Source organism: Pantherophis guttatus, chromosome 4, assembly GCF_059756535.1.
Source record: "Pantherophis guttatus breed Tessera chromosome 4, ASM5975653v1, whole genome shotgun sequence".
NCBI lineage: Eukaryota > Metazoa > Chordata > Lepidosauria > Squamata > Colubridae > Pantherophis > Pantherophis guttatus.
This window is the reverse complement of record NC_142066.1, coordinates 58,646,618-58,666,852: the sequence shown is the minus strand read 5'-3', so window position 1 is coordinate 58,666,852 and position 20,235 is coordinate 58,646,618. Positions and strand designations below refer to the sequence as shown.

Below are 20,235 nucleotides of genomic sequence, written 5' to 3'. Positions count from 1 at the left end.
CCTGGCCACACTGTTAAACTCATTTGAGCTATGAGCACACCTGAATCCTTTTCTTCTCTTGTTCTGTCTTACACTGTATTGTGGGTCCAATACGGAGGGTTATTTTTCTCCAAGTGCATCATCTTATTACACTTAGAAAAAGTGAACTGCAGTTCACTCTCCATATTTTTGACTGATTTTTCAGCAATACCAAATCGTTTCCATGTTATGAATACCCTCAGGAACGTCAACTCTATTATACAACTTTATAATAATCTTAGTAGCCCTATTAAGTTCAGCAGGAACACTATAATTACTTTGCAGGGACATATCAAAAGCATCCTGTTTATGGTCCACAGCTCTCACCTTGCCAGATCGCACATTGTCTATACTGCCTTACTTCTGCATGGTCTTTGTGGATGCAGGTAGCTCAATAGATCATCAGTTTACAATCTGTAGCTTAGCAGAATAGCAGCCATGACATATTTATTTATTTATTTATTTATTTATTTATTTATTTATTTATTTATTAGATTTTTATACCGCCCCCCTCTCCCGAAGGACTCGGGGCGGTGAACAGCCAAAATTAAAAACATACAATATAAACAATTAAAATACGTTTAAAATAGAATTAAATCCAAAATGGCTCCCCAATTTAAAACGCCTTACCCACACCCCTATAAATAAGACGAATTTAAAATTTAAAAATTTAAAATTTCCACATTTAAAAAGGGGAAGATTTAGGCCAGGCCAGCTTGATAAAATAGAAAAGTATTAAGCGCCCGGCGGAAGGTGCGCAGATCCGGGATCCTACGTATCTCTGGGGGGAGCTCGTTCCAAATCGTAGGTGCCCCCACAGAGAAGGCTCTCCCCCTAGGGGCCGACAGCCGACATTGTTTGGCCGACGGCACCCGGAGGAGCCCCTCTCTATGGGAGCGTACTGGCCGGTGGGAGGCTATTGGTGGTAGCAGGCGGTCCCGTAATGTTGACACATACCAGTTGAGTCGGCCACCTAATTTCAGCCTGAAGAGCACAAACTAAAGACTCTAAATAAGCAATCTGTCCATGTAAACTAGCAATCTGCTGTTCTGACCTAGGCTTCCTTAACAGCAGGAGGCAGGAATTATTGGCAAAACCTCTTTTATTTACATGACTGTGAATTATGTTCATTCACAGTCAGCAAGGTTTGTCCAAACAGTTTTTCAAAGGAATATTTCTCAACACATCTTATCTCGTTTGGCAAGCTGCCATGTAAATTGTTTCCAACCGCAGTACAAGGCAAAACTTGGAGCAGAGTCTCTCAGAGTCATGGAATGAACGAATTGTTTCCTGCAAAAGCCAACTCCCTGTTTGCTCCTCTTTTATTTCCTATGGGAGGGGCCAATTATCTCCAAGGTGTGGCCTTACTCCCAAGTTGACTCTGCTTTCTTAATTGTTGTCTTCTGGCAGCTCTGCACATGCACACACTGGGAACGGGCTCCAGCTGTTCCTCTGCCTTGCTGCTGTCTATCCCTCTCTGCCTCTGATGCAGGGCCCTCGTCCGAGCTTTCCCCAGCCCCCAAGACTGGCCCAAGTTCCTCCTCAACCTCTTCACTGTCCAACTCTGTTGCCAGCTCCGCTGGCTGCCAGTGGCCACAACATCTGCATACAAATAGGATAGTATTCAAACTTAAGTACCAGAAAAAATAGCTGCAAAACAAGTATTGCACTGAATTAAACCAGACATTTTAAAAATAAACTTGAAACTTCACAAGCACTTATCAAGGATGAACTACTTCTTTTTCAAACTACTGATGTTTTTAAAACTACACTTTTACTCAGCTGCACACTTCTGGTCAGCTCTCAAGATTAATAACTTCACAGATATACCCTTATATACCATACTGGCTAGGATTTCACACAGCTATTTCAAATTACCTAGGCTAATTGAGACACTCTCAACCAGAAGTGGTATTCAGCCGGTTCATACTGGTTCAGGTGAACCACAGGTGGGCCCACCCACCCACCCCAGCTCTATGCCTATTTAGGCACGGTTTTGAGGCTGGGTGCATACACAGAAGATGCATGCACGATGCACAGAATGCTGGGGCACATGCGTGAAATGCCGGGTGCATGGGCGGAAGGTGTGCGTGCGCACAACTCGAGCTCACGCGCGCAGGGCAAACCAGTAGCAACAAAATGTGAAACTGACCGCTGCTCTCAACCCTGGCCAATAAACAATTGTCCTGGCCTAGAACAACTACCAGCAACCCCAACCATTAAGCAACATTGAGGACCCAGTTTGTGGGGGCAATAAGCTGACTTCGTATAAAATATATAAAAGTATGAAGGCTATTGCTTAACACACTGTAAGCCGCCCTGAGTCTCCGGAGAAGGGCGGCATATAAATCAAATTAAAAAAAACCAAAACATATAGAGTTAAGTTAAAGAAATCAGGAATACTTTCTAACTTACCTTGTCCTGCTATTGGTGTTTTTAAAACTATAATTGCTTAGATGTGCACTTCTGGTCAGATGGTCTCACAGTAAGCAATGGCGTGTGGGCCAGTAGCTTGTTCTGTTGGATGAAGTTCCAGTTCTCTGTAGCTCATGGTGAGCAACTCCTTGCTCTCCCAGCAACCCCCAGTGCTCTGCAAATACAACCAGTGATTTAACTTAAATTGGCAGGCACTCTTAAAAATGTTATGGAAAAGCATGAATTTCTATCAGCAAACATCAGGGTGCTGCCACTCAATCTAACTGTACCCTCTGATATTAATTACTTTCATTTCAGTTCTTTTTTCTGAAGACTTTTTTGCATATTAGTATGATTTTTTTATAAATTATATGAATATTCTGAGAGAATAATACTGTAAAATATAATACCACCTTTTCTATCTGTTTAGTCAATCTAAAAATTGCCAGTTTTATTTAGAATACTGCAGTTTTAAATTCTAAAGCTTTTAAATGTCTTTTTCTTGACATTGTTTGAAAAAGGAGCCTACTGATAGTAATAGGCTCTACTCCAATAGGAAGTCCTGGCTCACAAGAAAATCATTGGATTAGAATTTGAAATTCCTCTTTTAAAACACTTGCATCCTATCTTGGGATTGTTAAAGTTGATTTTACATACAAATAAATTTTTCATAGAAATAAACACTTTGTTCACAGCTTTCTGACTGTGAACAGTGGTGTTAAAAGTTCGTGAACCCTTTTGAATTTTCAATATTTCTGCACAAATATGATCTAAAGTTTGATCTATTCTCCACACAAATCCTAAAACTAGAGGACCCAATTAAATAGATGAGTCATCATGTATCATAAATCAATCGGTTTTAGAGAAACTTCTATTTTTTCAGCTTATCTCTCTCTCTCAGCATACACACACCTAATTTGAATATAAGGGACTACATCATTAATCTATATTGATAATAATTGAAAGGTATTGAAATGGGTATACATATGTATGTTTCTTACTATCTCTGTTTCAAGCTCTGAACCAGTATTATCTGTTCAAGATAGCAGTTCTCTTTTTTAACAGTTCTTCTGATCACTTTTTTAATCTAATTTGTAGTTAAGGGAAGAAAGTAGACGGCTGGCACTAGCTGCTAAAAGAGAGAAAAGAAAAGAAAAACGAAGAAAGAAAAAAGAGGAGCAGAGGAGAAAGCTAGAAGAAATTGAGGCAAAAAACAAAGAAAATGTTGAACTACAAGCTGCTCAAGAAAAGGAAAAAAACCTAAAAGCTGAAGGTATATATTACAGCACTGCTCATGACTATTGTTGGAGTTGCCTGGTATCGATGCCACATAAAATTAGTTTGAAACAGCCAGGAAATCATCAGATTCCACAGGGTTTCTTTTACTTTTCTATCCCAAAATCCTTGGTAGTACAGTGGTTTAACGCACCCTGTTATTAACACAGCTGCCTGCAATTACTGCAGGTTCGAATCTTACCAGGCTCAAGGTTGACTCAGCCTTCCATCCTTTCTAAGGTAGGTTAAATGAGGACCCAGTTTGTGGGGGCAATAAGCTGACTTTGTATAAATATACAAAGGTATGAAGGCTATTGCTTAATGCATTGTAAGCCGCCCTGAGTCTCCAGAGAAGGGCGGCATATAAATCAAAATTAATATATATATATATATATTGCAAGCTTTATGAAGAATCTCATGAGATTTGTCAATATCCATCCGCAGGAGTCTTCACAGGCTACAGTGCTTATAGGCACGTTGAGGCTTAAAAGCTTTAGAGGGTGAAGAGGATTTAGTGATTTTATATAAAGGAAGAAGGTGGTAACTGTAGCATTAGAATTACCATGCCTTTTGACTCAAAGCCCTTTATTCTTTTCAAAATATTTGACATCTACTCTTAAGCATCAGTTAAGTAACAAATTGCTTATTTTAAATCATAATTAAATTCTATGATCCCCATTAAATTAAATCAGTATTATTAATTAATAAAGCTATTCAATTAAAGCAAACTCCATTCTATAGAAATCTGATCGAAATATATATTCTTACCCTGCGACTTTTAAATTTGTGTTTATAAATCATAAATTAGTTATATGCATTTCTATTTTTAATAATTGAAAATATTAAAGTCATTTTTGCAAAGAACTGATGTTCAAAATGAAGAAAATTGTTTTTTGGAATTGTTCTTGAGATTAACATTAATAAAATCTAAAAACTCACTTGATAAATTAAGTGCATTTTTAAAATTCTCATGCACTTTTTAAAGAGATTTTGTTTGTTAAATAGGACTTTTTGAAGAGTATTATAAAGGAAGTTTGTCCATCAGTTCTCTAAATTCAGTTGTTTCCTCTGTAATTTGTAAATTAGGTTTGTGTTCAAATCCTCAGCTTTTAGAAGTGGAACTGTAAACATGTATATGTTCACACATCAACCTACTTATTAATAAATAGACATTAGGAAACAAGATACTCTAATAGGATCTAAGATCTTTATAAATGATTTGCATAGAAATATCTGGAGCAGTGCTATGATAAATACTTCAGGAATGCTTGGGCTTCAATCGTGTTCTTTTGTTTCTCAATTAGAAGAGCCAGGAGTCCCAACAGAACCCCCCAGTGCTACCACAACCACCACTATAGGTATATCTGCAACATGGGCAACTTTGGCAAATTCCCACGGGAAAAGGAATAATAATGTTACTACAAGCAATTCTAAGAGAAAAAGCAGGAAGAATAAAATCAACCAAGATACAGTTCAGATAATGTTTGATGATCAGCTTCCAATCTCCTACTCTGAACCAGAGAAAATAAATGGTGAATCGAAAAGCAGCAGTACAAGTGAAAGTGGTGACAGTGACAACATGAGGATTTCCAGCTGTAGTGATGAAAGCAGCAATAGTAATAACAGCCACAAAAGTAATAGCAATTCATCCATAGCAGTCAGCAATGATCAGAACAGCAAGAAGCAGCCAGCAGTGCTTGTTACATTCCCAAAAGAAGAGCGAAAACCAATGTCTAGCAAATCGCCACTCAAGTAAGATTCTGTGGGATTGATAAATCTTAATCATGCTCTAACCTCTCTGAATTTTTTATTGGCTTGTATTTTCTTTCCCTTTTGTTCCTTTATTGATTGATAATGTGCATTATTAAAATGTTTCTGCTGCCTTTCTACCAAATAAACTATTAAAGGATAGTGTGAGTGCTCTCTCAGAATCCTAGAAAGAAGAAATGGCTTTCAACTTGGCAAACAAGGGCCAGATGTCATTTTAACCTTCAGTGAGGTATCAGACAAACTATTAGGAAATTTGCAAGAGAAGTTCAAATAGCTCACAAAGACCCAGTCTTAGTGTGTTCATTAACAAAGGAGAGATAGTTATAATTAAAACTGATTAGTGAGACTGTGTGTGAACCTATCTTCCTTGAATGGATGATCAGTTAATGTAGAAGAAACTTACTGTAATTAAGGATATAAAAAACATTACAAAGTGTTCATTGTTCTATTCTAGAATAGCCCCATGGGCTTCCCTTTTTCCACATAGAAACAAAAATTATCCTGATAAATAGAGGCTATGTTACAAGTAGGTTAAAGCAGTGTTTGGATTCCAGCTTTTATTTCATGTATATATTCATTTCAGGATTTTCTAACAAACAATATCTTACTTCTAAAGCTAGAGTAGACAAGGTGACCTGTTGGGTTATCTTTGAGAGGAAAGTAGTGTAGTGTGATGTGATCAGAATGAATATTATTTAGATTATATATATATTTTACTCCAATATCCCATGATTATCTAATAAGAGAATATACCATGACTAGAAAAATAATTATAGTGGCCATTGAACTTTTATAATAAGTATTTGCTTACCTAAATAGATATAACCATAGGTGGGCAAATAAGCAGTGGGAGGAGTAGTGACTTCCAACTTCCTACAGCTTTTCCCATTGATTTTGCTTGTGGGATGAGAGGTTTAGTGGTATATAAATTGTGTATCTCATTAAATGGAAATTACTGGATTTGTTTTTACCCTTGAGTGCAAGGCATATTTCAATTTGTAGGAAGCCTTAAACAGAAAAATTAAAAGTTGTTTATATTTTGTTTGCTGCTTTACCATAGCCGTAATATTCATTTGTTGTATTTTTCTATATATCTGAGGTATAGAAACATTTGATTATCAAATGTTTTAATTGCTGTTAAATAAATATGTGCTTTGTAACTGAAAATCAGTCATTTTAATATGTCATAGATTTAAAGGGTTTGGATCCCAACATAATTAGAGCACACCTCTGGATATCAGTAGGATGTTTTATTCTTCTTAAATATTTCTCTTTAATATTTATATGATAGAGATTAACACAGAGATTTTTTTTCCTCCCTCTCTCTTTCTTCTATGTCTTTCTCCCATTTTACCTGAAAGGTTATCAGAGGTTATTGGTGAAGCACCTGCTAATTCCTTATCTACTTGCACAAAGTCTTGTCCATCACCTCTCTCTTCTCCTAATGGAAAAATCAGCTTAGCGAGTCCTAAACGTGGTCAAAAGAGAGAAGAAGGGTGGAAAGAAGTTGTAAGAAGGCAAGCTAAATTTTATATTACAGCAAATTTCTCTTTTTCTTCCTGTCCACTCTAGAAAATGTATTTTAACCTTTCTTAATCCTACCAGCTAAATTGGTGAATATATAGTAGATGAAATCTTTATACTAATTTTAACAGTTTCTCATAAGGATTGCTGTAAAATATATTCACAATCTGAGAAACAAAATGCAAATTCATTTTCTATAATGACACTTCTGTCAGACTAGATTACTTTCATACCTTAAAAAAACTAATAAAATAATTTATTACTTCATTATTACTTCATTTAATTTGAAGTTTGCTAACACTTATGTATTCTTTTAATGATGAAAAATGCCATATAGATTTTATCAATATGTAATAAAGACTTCCTGAATATACGTCATGCCCTGCATATATGTCCTAGTTGATAAGATGCTGGTAACAGTATATTGGCTTGCAGGGTTGTTTCTTAATGAAAGAACCTAACTTGCATAGAATAACCTGACAATGTCTAGAATAAAATCGGCCTTTGGTTACATTTGTAGCATTTGGTAAAATGCCCCATACTGAGCAGAGTGTGCTGTATATGCCATGAATATGATTAAGTCTGGTAACCTTAACCTTAGTTAAATGATTTGCAATAAATGCTAGGTTATGTGATTTACGTTATTGGCCAAAATAGTGGAAATCTTTTGGGGAAAGTGTATTTTTGAGGTTTGATGGCTAATAACATCATTTTTGGGGGGGGGGGAGTACCATAAAACTAGAAAAAGGAAGCACAACTTACTTAGGTTGATATCAGGTAGCTTTCCTTCATCTGATTGTAGCCAATTAGCATGAGTGTTTAGAGAGCCAATCAGGTGTCATCTTATTTTGGCAATGAGCCAATCAGATCACAGTAGGATTCAGTTATTGATGTCATGTATTGAAGGTGAGAGGAGGACATTTGTCAGTGTGTTATGAGATCGCTATAAAGTTGTTTGGGGTTTTTTTGTGTTCTTTCATTTAGTGAGCTTGTAAAACGTAATAAAATTAAAGTAATGGTGCAAAGAGTTGATTGGTCACCCAGAAAGCGATGTAAAATAGTATTATTAAGTGAACAAGGCTACAGTTATAAAGAAATTAGAAGAGAAATTGGTGGAGACCTAACCAAAGTTGCCATTTCTAAGTTTTTGAAGAGATATAAGGAGACTCAGTCACTACAAAACCACACTGGTAAAGGCAGGAAAAGGTGCACAACAGCAAGTGATGATAGAAGAATTAAGAGACTGTGCCTACGTGACAGAAGAAAATCATCTGGGTATACAAAATGAAATGGCGCAATGTAATGTGAAGTTGAGTGCAAGGACTGTTCAATGCAGACTGCAAGAATTTGGCCTAAAATCTAGAATTCCACAAAACAGCCACTTTTATCTCTCAAACAAAGGTTGAAAAGCATTAAATTATCTTTCCATTGATATATAATTTTTCCATATATATCTTTCCATTGATATATAATTATATGGTACTACTCCAAAAAAAAAGTGGTATTATTAGCTATCAAACCTCAAAAATACACTTTTCCCAAAAGGTTTCCACAATTTTGGCCAGAATTGAATAGCATAGAATTACATAGAATTGAAAATTAATATATCAAAGACCAAAAAAACTGTTTGACTTGGAAATTGACTAAACATTTCCACGCTATTCATAAATGGTGAAAAACTAGAGCAAGTAGATGAACCTATGTACCTTGATAGAATATTTAAGAAAACTGGGCAAACGCCTAGACTATTCTAATGCTGGTAGATGATGCAATGGTGAGTTATGTGTGAGCTATTGCAAAAAATGATTGTTGAAACTAGCAAAATAATTTCACATAAGAGCATGATTTTGCTCACATTGTTTTATGAAAACAATGGAATGTTAGGAGAAACATGAATTGATCGCAAAGAGGGTTAAATAAATTACTTTTTGCTCTGTTTGTGTGCTTTTCTTACATCATGCCTTTATTTTTTTGGCTGTTTCTTATTCCTTTCCTGCATTCAGCACAATGTCTGTGGAGATTCTCAGTTATCCAGGTCCAGTTATCCTAAAGGTGCTTTTTCAAGAGGCAACTAGATTTTCTTGTTTTTCTTTGAAGACATTTCGCTTCTCATCCAAGAAGCTTCTTCAGCTCTGATTGGATGGTGAGGAATGGAAGGATTTATATTCCTTGCAGACACTTGGAGCTACTCAGGTGACCCTGATGACACAGATAAACCTCCAGGTGGCCTCTTTGACTGTAAAATAATGCAAATGACCCACTGTCAGCAAGGAGTATAAATCCTTCCATTCCGCACCATCCAGTCAGAGCTGAAGAAGCTTCTTGGATGAGAAGCAAAACATAGAAATACCAGAAAGTCCAATTGCCTCTTGAAAAATCACCTTTGGCACATTCAGCACAATGTTGCTGACTCAGTAAGGAAATAGTGAATGGCTATTCAAGTAATTTCTCATGAAACACATTCTCAGCATTAAGGGAATAGCATAGTATATCTTTGCACTTAGGAGCTGACCAGAAATTCCATTGTGTAAAAATGCCTTTCCAACCTTCTAAATAATTATCTTTGACTTAAAATATTAGTAATTTTATACCATGGCCTTCATGTTGGACTACAGTTTTTTGAAAAACAAAACAATCCTGCTTTATAGTATTTTAAATTTGCTGTTGTAATTACTTTTCTTTTTATTTGTTTTTAGATCAAAGAAGGTTTCTGTTCCATCAACTGTTATTTCCAGAGTAATTGGAAGAGGTGGTTGTAACATCAATGCTATCAGAGAATTTACAGGAGCACACATAGATATTGATAAACAGAAAGATAAAACAGGAGACAGAATCATAACAATAAGGTAAACCAAGGCACTACTTATTTCATTTATAATAATTTGCTTGGTCTTATTTCTGTACTTAGTTGTTAAAAACCTCAGGGGCCCTTGTTAAGGGACAGATTTTAGCCAAAAAATGTTACAGTGCATTCTTACCTTCTCATTGGAAATCTCCTGTCAAGAATTCTAGTTTGACAGATAGCTGTGCTTTCCTGTAAGATAGGAGAGATTCAGGGAGCACATTTCATTTCCACATTTCAGTTTTTCCTTAAATTTAGCTTTTCATTTTTCCCTGTGTTTTTCTGAGATTAAGCACTGAGATTTTTCTGAGATTTTCTGTATTGTACTTCACTGCACTTTGAATTTATCAGCGCATAATTTTATTTATAATTGATCTCTTTTTTTTGTTGGCATTCAAACATTTGAGTTTACTATTAGTGGAAATCATAGCATATATGTTGCCATAAAGTAATTAAATTTCCTTTCCTTAAATATCTGTTGTTGTTTTTTAAACTGTTCTCATGCATTTGTTATAGGGGAGGCACAGAATCAACACGACAAGCAACACAACTTATAAATGCTCTGATTAAAGATCCAGATAAAGAAATTGATGAGCTCATTCCAAAGAATCGTTTGAAAAATTCTGCAGCCTATCCCAAAACAGGAACATCATCACATGCCACCACTACAACAGTTCACAGTTCTGTAGCTGGGAACAAAGTCACCACTGTAGCAGTATCATCGTCATCATCTCAGATTGCTACAGCAGTCTCTGTGCCTGCAATTTCATCAGCATGTACCCATAAAACAGTGAAGAATCCCATGAACAGTGTTAGGCCTGGATTTCCAGTTTCTCTACCATTAGCCTATCCTCCTCCCCAATTTGCACATGCATTGCTTGCTGCTCAGACTTTCCAACAGATTCGCCCACCAAGGTTGCCCATGACTCATTTCGGAGGAACTTTCCCACCAGCTCAATCCACTTGGGGTCCTTTCCCTGTTAGACCTCTGAGCCCTGCAAGAGCAACTAACTCACCTAAATCTCACACCGTGCCTCGCCATAACAATCAAAACAGCAGTGGTTGTCAAGTGAATTCTGTGGGTTCCTTGACTTCTAGTTCAACAGCTACCACAAACTCGGTGGTGTCTACTGTGCCTGTTTCTTCTGCAAATGGCAGTCCCAGTTCTCCTTCAGTGAGAAGGCAACTGTTCGTCACTGTGGTGAAAACATCCAGCACTACTACAACAATTTCAACCACAGCAAGCAACAACAGCACAACAACAACAAATGCCATATATCCTTTTCCTACAGCCAAAGAGCAATACCCAGGTTCATCCACTTCTTCCCCTTCACCACCGGCCCAGTCAGCAAAGATTTCTAGAAATAGTCCTTCAGAATGTACAAGAAATTCTCCAAGCAAAAGGGTGTTATCTTCTGACCAGGAAGTAGGTAGCTCACCAGTTGTGGAAACTGTAAATTTGGCCAATAACAGGCAGTCAAATAGTAGTTCTGTTGGCATTCCTTCAGAACATCTGGGTCAGCCACAGTCTCTTGGGCCTCTTTCTCAAGAAGCAAGATCACCTTTACAGCCTCAGGTTCCAATACAAGATCCTCGTATGGTTGCACCTCCAAATTTAACAACAGTGAGTTCTTCTGCCCCGATAGTTACTCATGCTAATGCTTCAGTAAACTCTCCAGCAAACTATATTTTGTCTCAGGCATCAGTAGGATCTATTCAGTCTTCTGCTCCAGCTAAAATAGAAAATGCCTCTGTCAGGCTACCTTCCCATGGAACCAATCCTGTGCATAAGAATTCAGTTCCTCTTCAGAATTCTACAGTTCCAGTCCTTAATATCAGCCACATAAAAAGACCCCACAGTGTTCCTTCTTCAGTGCAAATTCCTTCTACTTTAACTACTCAGAGTGTTTCTCAAAATTCAGTCCACCCTACAAATAAATCCATGGCCACCAATTTCAGTGCTACTTTACCATTTGGACCATTTAGCACACTATTTGAGAATAACCCTCCCTCAGCTCATGCATTCTGGGGTGGTTCTGTCTTGTCATCTCAGACAACGCCGGAATCTATTTTGTCTGGAAAGTCTTCATTTCTGTCAAATTCAGATCCATTACATCAGTTAGATACTTCCAAAGCCCCAGGGTTTAGACCCCCACTGCAGAGACCAGCTCCAAATCCCTCAGGTAAATATAAAATCCACCTCTTTCTCATTTCATATGCGCAGTATTACTCTCTAATGTTTTATTATTGGATAACAAGGACTGTAGTCTGATTGGTGTAAAATCTTATCTATCTGCTGAATAATAGGATCATATCCTAGCTGTGCATGCAAATTCATTTTCTAAAAGCTTTAGCTATAAAATGGAGCATGACATAAATGTAACTCCAAAAGGGTTTTATCTGTTCACTCATCCTAGATTGATTACAATATGCTAATCTTAAAAAAGTGAATTATTATTGATCACTAAGTTATATTTTTTGAATGTTTATTTCCCCAGAAATATTTCACTTAACAGTCATGCTGTTTTTAACAGCCAAAATACATGAATAATATTGTAAATCTCTTTAGCTAAAGGCTTATTTATTTAATAAAGTTCAATTTGTAAATAAACATTATGCTGTTACTTCAAAATAGATATAGGGAAAATCGGTAGAAAGTAAGACATAGTACTTATAATCAGATTTATGAAAAATGCAGTTTGAAACATTTGAGAGCTCATTTGTGAGCTGTTGTCTCACAGCTGTACAGGGAATTTGGGAAAAAAAAACCTTAGTGATATTGGCAAAGCATTATGGATAATATAGATTGATCTCACTTGTTTGGACCAATAGAACAGTCCACCCCAGAGAACTAATGATCCTGATGGATTCAGAGGGAACCTGAGGTTTTTCCTGAGGATTTGGTGAGCCATTTGACTGAGACTTTAGCTCTACCTGTCAGGGATCTTATATGTGATTGATTTTTTTGTGGCTTTTCCTATTTATTGATCTTGGGTCACCCTGGTTTTCCAAGGAGTTCTGGGAAATAAACTAATAGAACAGATGCCTAGACAGCCATTGGAAAAAAAGTGAAGAATGTTTCTGGCTACTTCCATTTGACAGCTAACATTAAAGATTATGTTATGGTGATAAGATTGGTAGAAATTACTACTCTTCCACTCTAATTGCATCTCCAGATAACTGACTAGTAGCTTGGTTTAAAGTGAACATTGCTGGGGAGGAAAGGCCAATGTGAACATCTACAAGTCTACTTTAGGAATGTCCTAGACACCTGATAAATAAAATCACTTGGATACATACTGAATTAGATTTGGACTGTGGATATGTAATTAAATTGACTGAGGCACAGTGTTGTCCTGTCTTATGAACTGGAAATGGTTTGATCCTCTGACTATCAAGGAAGTTCACAGAGTCTATAGGATTGTTAAACTAGCGACCAGTTTGTTAGATCCGTATCCTTCCTAGTTGGCAGTGAAATCATCCTTGAGGGAGGAGATGATTCCATTTGCCTTAAAGGGGCAATAGTGTACTTCGCCTCAAGAAGCCATTACTGATCCCAGCTGTTCTGGACAATTTACATCTAAGTCTTTAACTTTACCTTTTTAAGAAAAGTGATTGAGAAGGTGGCATAGTGGGTAGCTTCAGATGACCTCAGAAGAAGTAGATGATCGGGACCCATTTAAACTAGTTTCAGGTCAGGGTGTTGTACAGGGATGGCATTGATTGCACTGTGGCAGAGCCAGTATGGGAGTCGTGCAGATATCCTGGTTCACCTTGATTTCTCAGCAGCCTTTGATACTATCATTTTTAACTTTCTCAACCAAAAAGTTAACCAGAAATCATTTTCAAACCATGGGGGTTGAAAATGATAGACATGGTGCTGCAGTTCTCCTTTCTCCATGTCAGGGTAGAAGAGGTCAAGCCTGAAGCGCCTAGTTGATGGATTGCCATCCGTTCTGTTTAACATCTATATGAGGCTGCTGAGTGAGGTCATCTTCCATAACAGGAATAGGCATCATCATTATATGAATGATACTGAGTTTTATAACCCAAGTTCTGGTTAATAAAACTGTGAAAGCTAAGGATTTATGGTTCCTTTACTGTTGGGTATTTATTATCTTTAATTAAAGGTATTTTTTAAAAAAATTAGGGGCCTCTAACCTTGTGGGTATAGTCGATGGATCTGTGATGTGTTGGTATAATTTTAGGGGCAAAGCAGACACCTGAATTTGGCAGAATCTAGTTCCCATTGTCCTGTTCTTTCTTGTTATTTATGAAAAACTGTTTCAGTCACATTTCAGTTTAATTAATTGTATTGGATATGGATATGCAACTCGGTGCCTGTAATAGCATTTGGAAATTACTTTGGGAAACTGGAGGAAGAGCTTCCATAGACTAATCAGCGTTAAGAAAAGTGGCAGCTGAACTCGCCAAACAAATGGGGGTGTGACGAACACCTCAGAAGGACCCTCTTTAATTTCTTGGACTATAAATGCAATAGGAGAGAGATATACTTTCAGATTTGCAAGATTCTGTTAATACAACCTTACATTACTGTAAACCTAGAGCTAGTATGCTTCTTGTCTGGATTACACAAAGCTGAAGATGCCTCAGCAATGCTATTGTACATTATAGTTATAGTTTATTAAGTAACACATTTAAATGGAGCTCTAGCTGTGAGTTATAAGTGGCAACCAATAGTAGTCTGTTGTTCTGTCTTGATAGTCTGCTTTTAGTTGATCTACCCTCAGTATTGATCTGGCTGTATTATTTAGTCTGTTGGTCTTGTAAGGAGGGTAATTCTGTTTCCTGATATCTGACTTAATTCCATTAGATGAATATCTCTATATAATGGGTCAGAAGATAGCTGAGCCTGCATGTCTTCACTAAACAGCTCCGCAAAACAAAATCAGCTGTTTAGCCAAAAACGCAGCTCAGCTCAGCTCAGCTATTTGCCGGAGGACAGTCAGGCTCCAAAAACAGAGGCAGCTCTGCTGATCTGAGCCTGCATGTCTTCTTTAAACAACATTTTCCTGCTGAGCCTTCAGCATTGCAATTCTGAGATACACTGAAGGCTTGAGGGGGGGAGCCTTTTCAGCGATTGGCAGGAAAATGGGCATTTTCCTGCCTGGCCTTCTATTCTTAAGCTCAGCACAGACAGAGAATAGGAGGACAGGCAGGAAAATCCCCCTCCCCATTTTCCTGCCAATCACTGAAAAAGTTTCCCACCCTCCAAAGCCTTCAGCATTGCAATCCTGGGATACCCCCAGCTTCCCGGCGCTGCTCCGGGGCTTGCATAGCACCAGGGCTTGCATAGCACCGGGGATGGGGAGGCCATTGGAGGAGCCCTGCTTCCTCTTTGCCTTTGCCAGGGCGGTGGGTGCTAGAAGGCTGCTGTCCTCTGCTGGGCAGTCCCAAGCGTCGTCCTGAAGCCTCCCTGCCACTTGGTTTGGGGCAGATGGCTGTGCAGCTCGCTTGAGTTGCAAACAACCCGAGGATTTGGGCTGCCTTTATGTGGCCAGTATGCCTAGAAGGTCTCTGATTTCCGATGCTGGTGAGGCTCAGCGTTTGGTCTCCGGCATACTCTTCTCTTCTTGGGAGGCAGCTGCATATGCGCAGCACCTCCAGCTCACCGAGTCTGGCCTGCTTATCTCAGCTGGCCAAAGATGACCCAATCCAGGCCGCCAATGCTGCGGGTAAGAACCGGTCATGCAGATCCCGCTTCATGGCCATGCAGATGGAACCCGCACCGGCCGCTGCTTCACGTAGGAGAGGGGGCACTGCGAGGGAGCCCATTTGTCACATTGACAGAGTGGGGAGTTGCCCGCGCAGAGACCGGGCCTCGGGGCACCCCCTGAGCAGGTGCCGAGCTGAAGGCAGGGAGGGTTAGTCCCCTTATCCGGTTGCCTGCCCTCTGCCATTTCTTATCAAATCTCTCTCTCTGTGTGTGTGTGTGAGAGAGAGAGGGGGGGAGGGAGGGAGGGAGAGAAACAGCGGAGAGGAAACCCTTTCAAACAGCATTGCCTGCAATTCTTGTTACTCCCCTCTGTCGTTTGTTTCTCTCTCTCTTTGTCTCTTTCTCACATACACACAGACATTTGATTGCTTGAAAAGGACAGGCAGTGCTTTGCTTCTACCGTAAGCACACACATCCTGCAATCTTTCAGAATTGCCTGCCTTTTTGTCCTTTTCAGCAGCTGGGTAGAAGGGGTGGGGAGAGCCAATTCCGATGGGCTGCATGGCTTTCTGCCTTATCACGGAGAAACAGAACTTCTGGCTCTCACTGGATCAGCTGATCCATGGACCATGGTTTTAAGGGGCTGAGGTGACCGGGGAAGGGAAGGGCTGTCTCCTGGGCTGGCTACGCCCATCCCCTTTGCTAGGGCTTATTTTTGGGGTAGGCTTTATATTAGGCGCACCCCCAAAAATTAAGGAGGGCTTATTTTCTGGGTAAGTTGTATTTGGGGGGAAACATGGTAGTTTGGTATCAAAGTGTGTTGTATTGATTCTAGTAATGAAGTTCTTGATGATTGAATTACATGTTTCAGGGGGATGTTAGTAGAGGCATGGCCAAAATTATTGGTAACCCTCAAAAGAATTCCAATTTGCTAGGAAGCAAGTTGAAATTGACACAAATAAATTGCATCCACAATTCCTTATTCCATTGTTATGGCATGTAGGAATGACCTTGGAAGATGGAAGAAAAGTCACATCTCAAACAATGGTCTTGTGCAGCCCAGTTCACAAATGGGAAACCTAGAAAGGGTTTCAGAAATGACCCTTCCTTGAGAGGAGGGGAATAATACTTTCAATCAGCCTTGCAAGTTTCTGTGTAATATAACCTTATAATAAAAATAGTGCTGATGTTCCTTGTTGTGCTTCTTGTCTAATCTAATTTGAAGAGTTAACATCCATAGCACAGAAACCTTGTTTTTGATGTATAATTTAACATATTCTTGTATACAATAAAACAAATAAAATTGGCATAGATGTTAAAAAATGCAAGTAAATTTGTTTGGCAGCTGTAGTAGCAAAAACAAAACAAAACCCTAACAATATTCAACAGTATAATGAGGCATCATCCAGAATATAAACATAATAAAATTCATTCCAATAATAATGTTTTCGGAAACTTGAGAAAATTCAGGTTTTTGTTAATTCTATTTAAACCAGCAAATATTCACTTGCAAAAAAATTTTTCCATTCCTAGTCCCAATTTAACAACTAAAATTAACATTGTTCTGTTCTGATTCATCAGTTTGCAAGGAAGATATATTTGCTTAAAAATTTTAGAAAATGAAATCTGGTTGATGTGTTGATTACTGGCATATTTTGATAGGCAAGTAGAAAGATCATGTGAATTTCCTCTTGATAAGGTGGATAAACTGATTTATTGGTATATATAAAATTCAAAGTAAAAAATTCATACAGCAATATATTAGTTACTACTAACATTATTGAATAAGCAAATTATGTTTTATGCCAATACCAGCACTCATGCACCATTGTTCCTCTTGGAAAGTGATGTTTTGCACATAATTTTACAGGAATTGTTGGTCTGGATTCACCTTATGGTTCTGTTACACCTCCTTCTGCACATTTGGGTAACTTTGCCTCAAATCTTTCAAGTGGCCAAGTATATGCATCAGGAACTGCTCTTGGTGGAGCACCAACGGCTGCTAATTTTAATAGACAACATTTTTCCCCACTCAACTTACTGCCTCCATGTTCCTCTGCATCAAACGGTGAGAGTTTTGTTGCATTCTTTAAAAGATAATCAAATACATTAAGATTCCTGGCAGATTTCTTATCTTAGAGAAGAGTAGAATAAAGCTAATTGATAATAGCTGCAGTTAAGTTTTAATAACAACCCAAGAAATATTTTTATTTTATTCAAGTAAACTAAATTCTAGAATAACGATTGAACAGTTTGCAAAACTGTACTGTGACAGAAGTCTTTCCAATGATTACTTCTATGTATATTTGCCCTAGATAGCATGTTATAAATATTACAAGCTGTTACTTCAGAGTTGTATCAAGTCTCTGGTATCAGAATTTATCTGTTTGCAACTGTTATTATTTAATATTTAATTCATGTTACCCATTTTATTGAGTCTGGGATAAAAACAAGTATTGGGAAGAAAGGTCGTTGTCTTGAAATATTCACAGCAAATTCACTCTTCATATGTATTTGCTTTTAGAGCCATCTGCTCAACCAATGACTGCTGGAGTGAGAGCAGCATCTCCAACCCCCTCAGCTGTTTCAATTGGGTCAGAAAAGCCCAGCAGTATGTCTCAAGACAGGAAGGTTCCTGTTCCAATTGGAACTGAGCGTTCTGCACGTATTAGGCAAACAGGAACATCTACACCTGCTGTTATAGGAAGTAACTTAGCTGCTCCAGTTGGTCATAGTGGTATATGGTCTTTTGAAGGCCTAGGAGGAAATCAAGGTGGTATGTATTGTCTTCTACTCAACTTCCAATAATGTCTTATTGAAACAAAATGTAGAAAAGGAATAATTTAAATGTTAAAATAGAAGCTTCTCCCAGAAATACTAGTATTAATTTTCTGGTATCTCCATATTAAATTGCTAATTAATGCCATTAAAGGATTATTAGAATAGAATAGAATTCTTTGTTGCTCAAGTGTGATTGGACAAACAAGGAATTTGTCTCTGGTGCATAAGCTTTCAGTGTACATACAAATAACATAAATAACACAGTAATAAGTCATAGATCATAAATCATAAGAAGTGATAAATCCTAAAATACCAATAGGAGAAGGTAGTAGGAAAGATAAGAAGGATGGAAAGATGAGAACATGACAAGGATAATAACAATATAGCCTACTACTTATATCTACTTATATCTTTAGGCATAAGACAATGCTGTGGGAGTTAGGTGTGGCATGGGGGGGGCAGGGTGTGTGTGGCATGGGGCGGCGGGGGAACTATCTTCATGTCTAGCTGTTTTGGCATGCAATGCCCTACAGTGGCATCCTAGGGGAGAAGTTGAAACAGTTTATGTCCAGGAAGTGAGCAGTCTGTAGATGTTTTCTGGCCCACTTTCTGGTTCATGCAATATATAAGTCCTCGGTGGAAGGCATGCAGGTTGCACTTGTTTCCTGCAGTCCTAACTATCCATTGAAATCTCTACTTGTCCTGCTTGGTGGCTGTTGCCAAACCAGACAGTTATAGAGGTACAAATGACAGACTCAGTTGAAGCAGAAAGAACATTCTTTGTTATGCCTTCTGTCAGCGTTCCGAGTAAGACATCCATCAAAAGCAGAACTCAGAGGCAGGTAGATTCCTCAAAGAATACATTTACACCTTCTTAATGATAGTTTAATATTAGGTGTCTATTTCAAGTCCTGGACGATTATAGAACCCAGAAACTTGAAGATCTCTAGTGTTGATACTCTGTTGCCTAGTATTATAAGAATTTGTAAAACAGGAGAGCTTCTCCTAAAATCTCCTATTATCTCTACAGTTTTAAAAGTTTTCAGCTCCAGATTGTTCCAGCTGCACCACAGGGCCAATTGTTCTACCTCCCATCTACATGCAAACTCATTATTGTCTTGATGAGACCAATGACACACACTTCAGTACCTTAACAGAGGGATCCTTCAAGATTCAGTCATTGGTATATAGAAAAAGGAAGAGGGGGCTCCAATGCTAATTGAATGGGGATTTTGATGCAGGTGAAGATGGGGCCAGTTGATCAACATAGAGCAAGAAGGAGTTACCCTGTCTGGGCCTGGTGCTTTTCCAGACTTTTGTCTGTGAATAGACCTCACACCTTTTTTTCTAGGATCACCCCAGGTGAGGGACCCATAGGGATGGAGTCAGGTGTAGGAAACTTGGTTGTTGTTGGCATATCTGAGATGGAGAAGGTAGTGATGGTTGACAGTGGTGGTCTCTCAGTTATGTCCTGCTTTAAAAACTTATCTTTTAAACCTTATTGTGACATTATTTGAAGCTAAATGAGAAGAGTGCCTTTTTCTTTAGTTTTTAGAAACTAAGTGATAAGATAAATAAGAATACATTAATAGTTATACTCTTTTTTTTCTTCCTAGATAAAGTAGATTGGTGTCACAGTGGAATGGGAAACCATATGATTCACAGGCCGATGTCTGATCCAGGAGTATTCTCACATCAAGCAATGGAGAGAGAGAGCACAGGAATTGTAACTCCTTCTGGTACATTCCATCAGCATGTTCCTGCAGGATACATGGACTTCCCTAAAGTTGGGGTAATCTAATCTAACATTTAGATGATTGGCCAGTTTTTTGTTGTTTAAATGTTTTTTCCTGTTTAAGCGTTGTTTAAATAGCTAGGAAATGAGTATATACCAATCACTTCGCTAATATTTAAATCTTTCTTACATGTATCA

The 20,235-nt window shown here is 38.2% G+C and overlaps 1 protein-coding gene and 1 long non-coding RNA gene across 6 annotated transcripts in view; one reads left to right on the top strand and one right to left on the bottom strand.

Annotated features, from left to right (window-relative positions):
• LOC117664796 (uncharacterized) overlaps positions 1-20,235 on the bottom strand; it is a 45,498-nt gene that overhangs the window by 16,573 nt on the left and 8,690 nt on the right. Inside the window, exons 2-5 of one of the 2 annotated variants that reach the window (XR_004591175.3) lie at positions 9,981-10,036; positions 6,833-6,946; positions 2,434-2,608; positions 465-1,620 (exon numbers count right to left, since the gene is read on the bottom strand). This is a non-coding gene — a long non-coding RNA (uncharacterized LOC117664796). Of the gene's footprint in view, positions 1-464; positions 1,621-2,433; positions 2,609-6,832; positions 6,947-9,980; positions 10,037-20,235 lie in introns of those variants that run through there. The other variant, XR_015733864.1, reaches the window with a different exon arrangement.
• Positions 1-20,235, top strand: part of ANKRD17 (ankyrin repeat domain 17) — a 139,005-nt gene that overhangs the window by 117,067 nt on the left and 1,703 nt on the right. For all 4 annotated transcript variants that reach the window (XM_060691728.2, XM_060691727.2, XM_087892253.1 and 1 more), the window contains exons 25-32: positions 3,532-3,706; positions 5,013-5,460; positions 6,840-6,995; positions 9,699-9,848; positions 10,361-12,027; positions 17,392-17,589; positions 18,046-18,297; positions 19,919-20,094. In XM_060691728.2, coding sequence (XP_060547711.1) covers positions 3,532-3,706; positions 5,013-5,460; positions 6,840-6,995; positions 9,699-9,848; positions 10,361-12,027; positions 17,392-17,589; positions 18,046-18,297; positions 19,919-20,094 — 3,222 coding nt within the window. The remainder of the gene's footprint in view (positions 1-3,531; positions 3,707-5,012; positions 5,461-6,839; positions 6,996-9,698; positions 9,849-10,360; positions 12,028-17,391; positions 17,590-18,045; positions 18,298-19,918; positions 20,095-20,235) is intronic.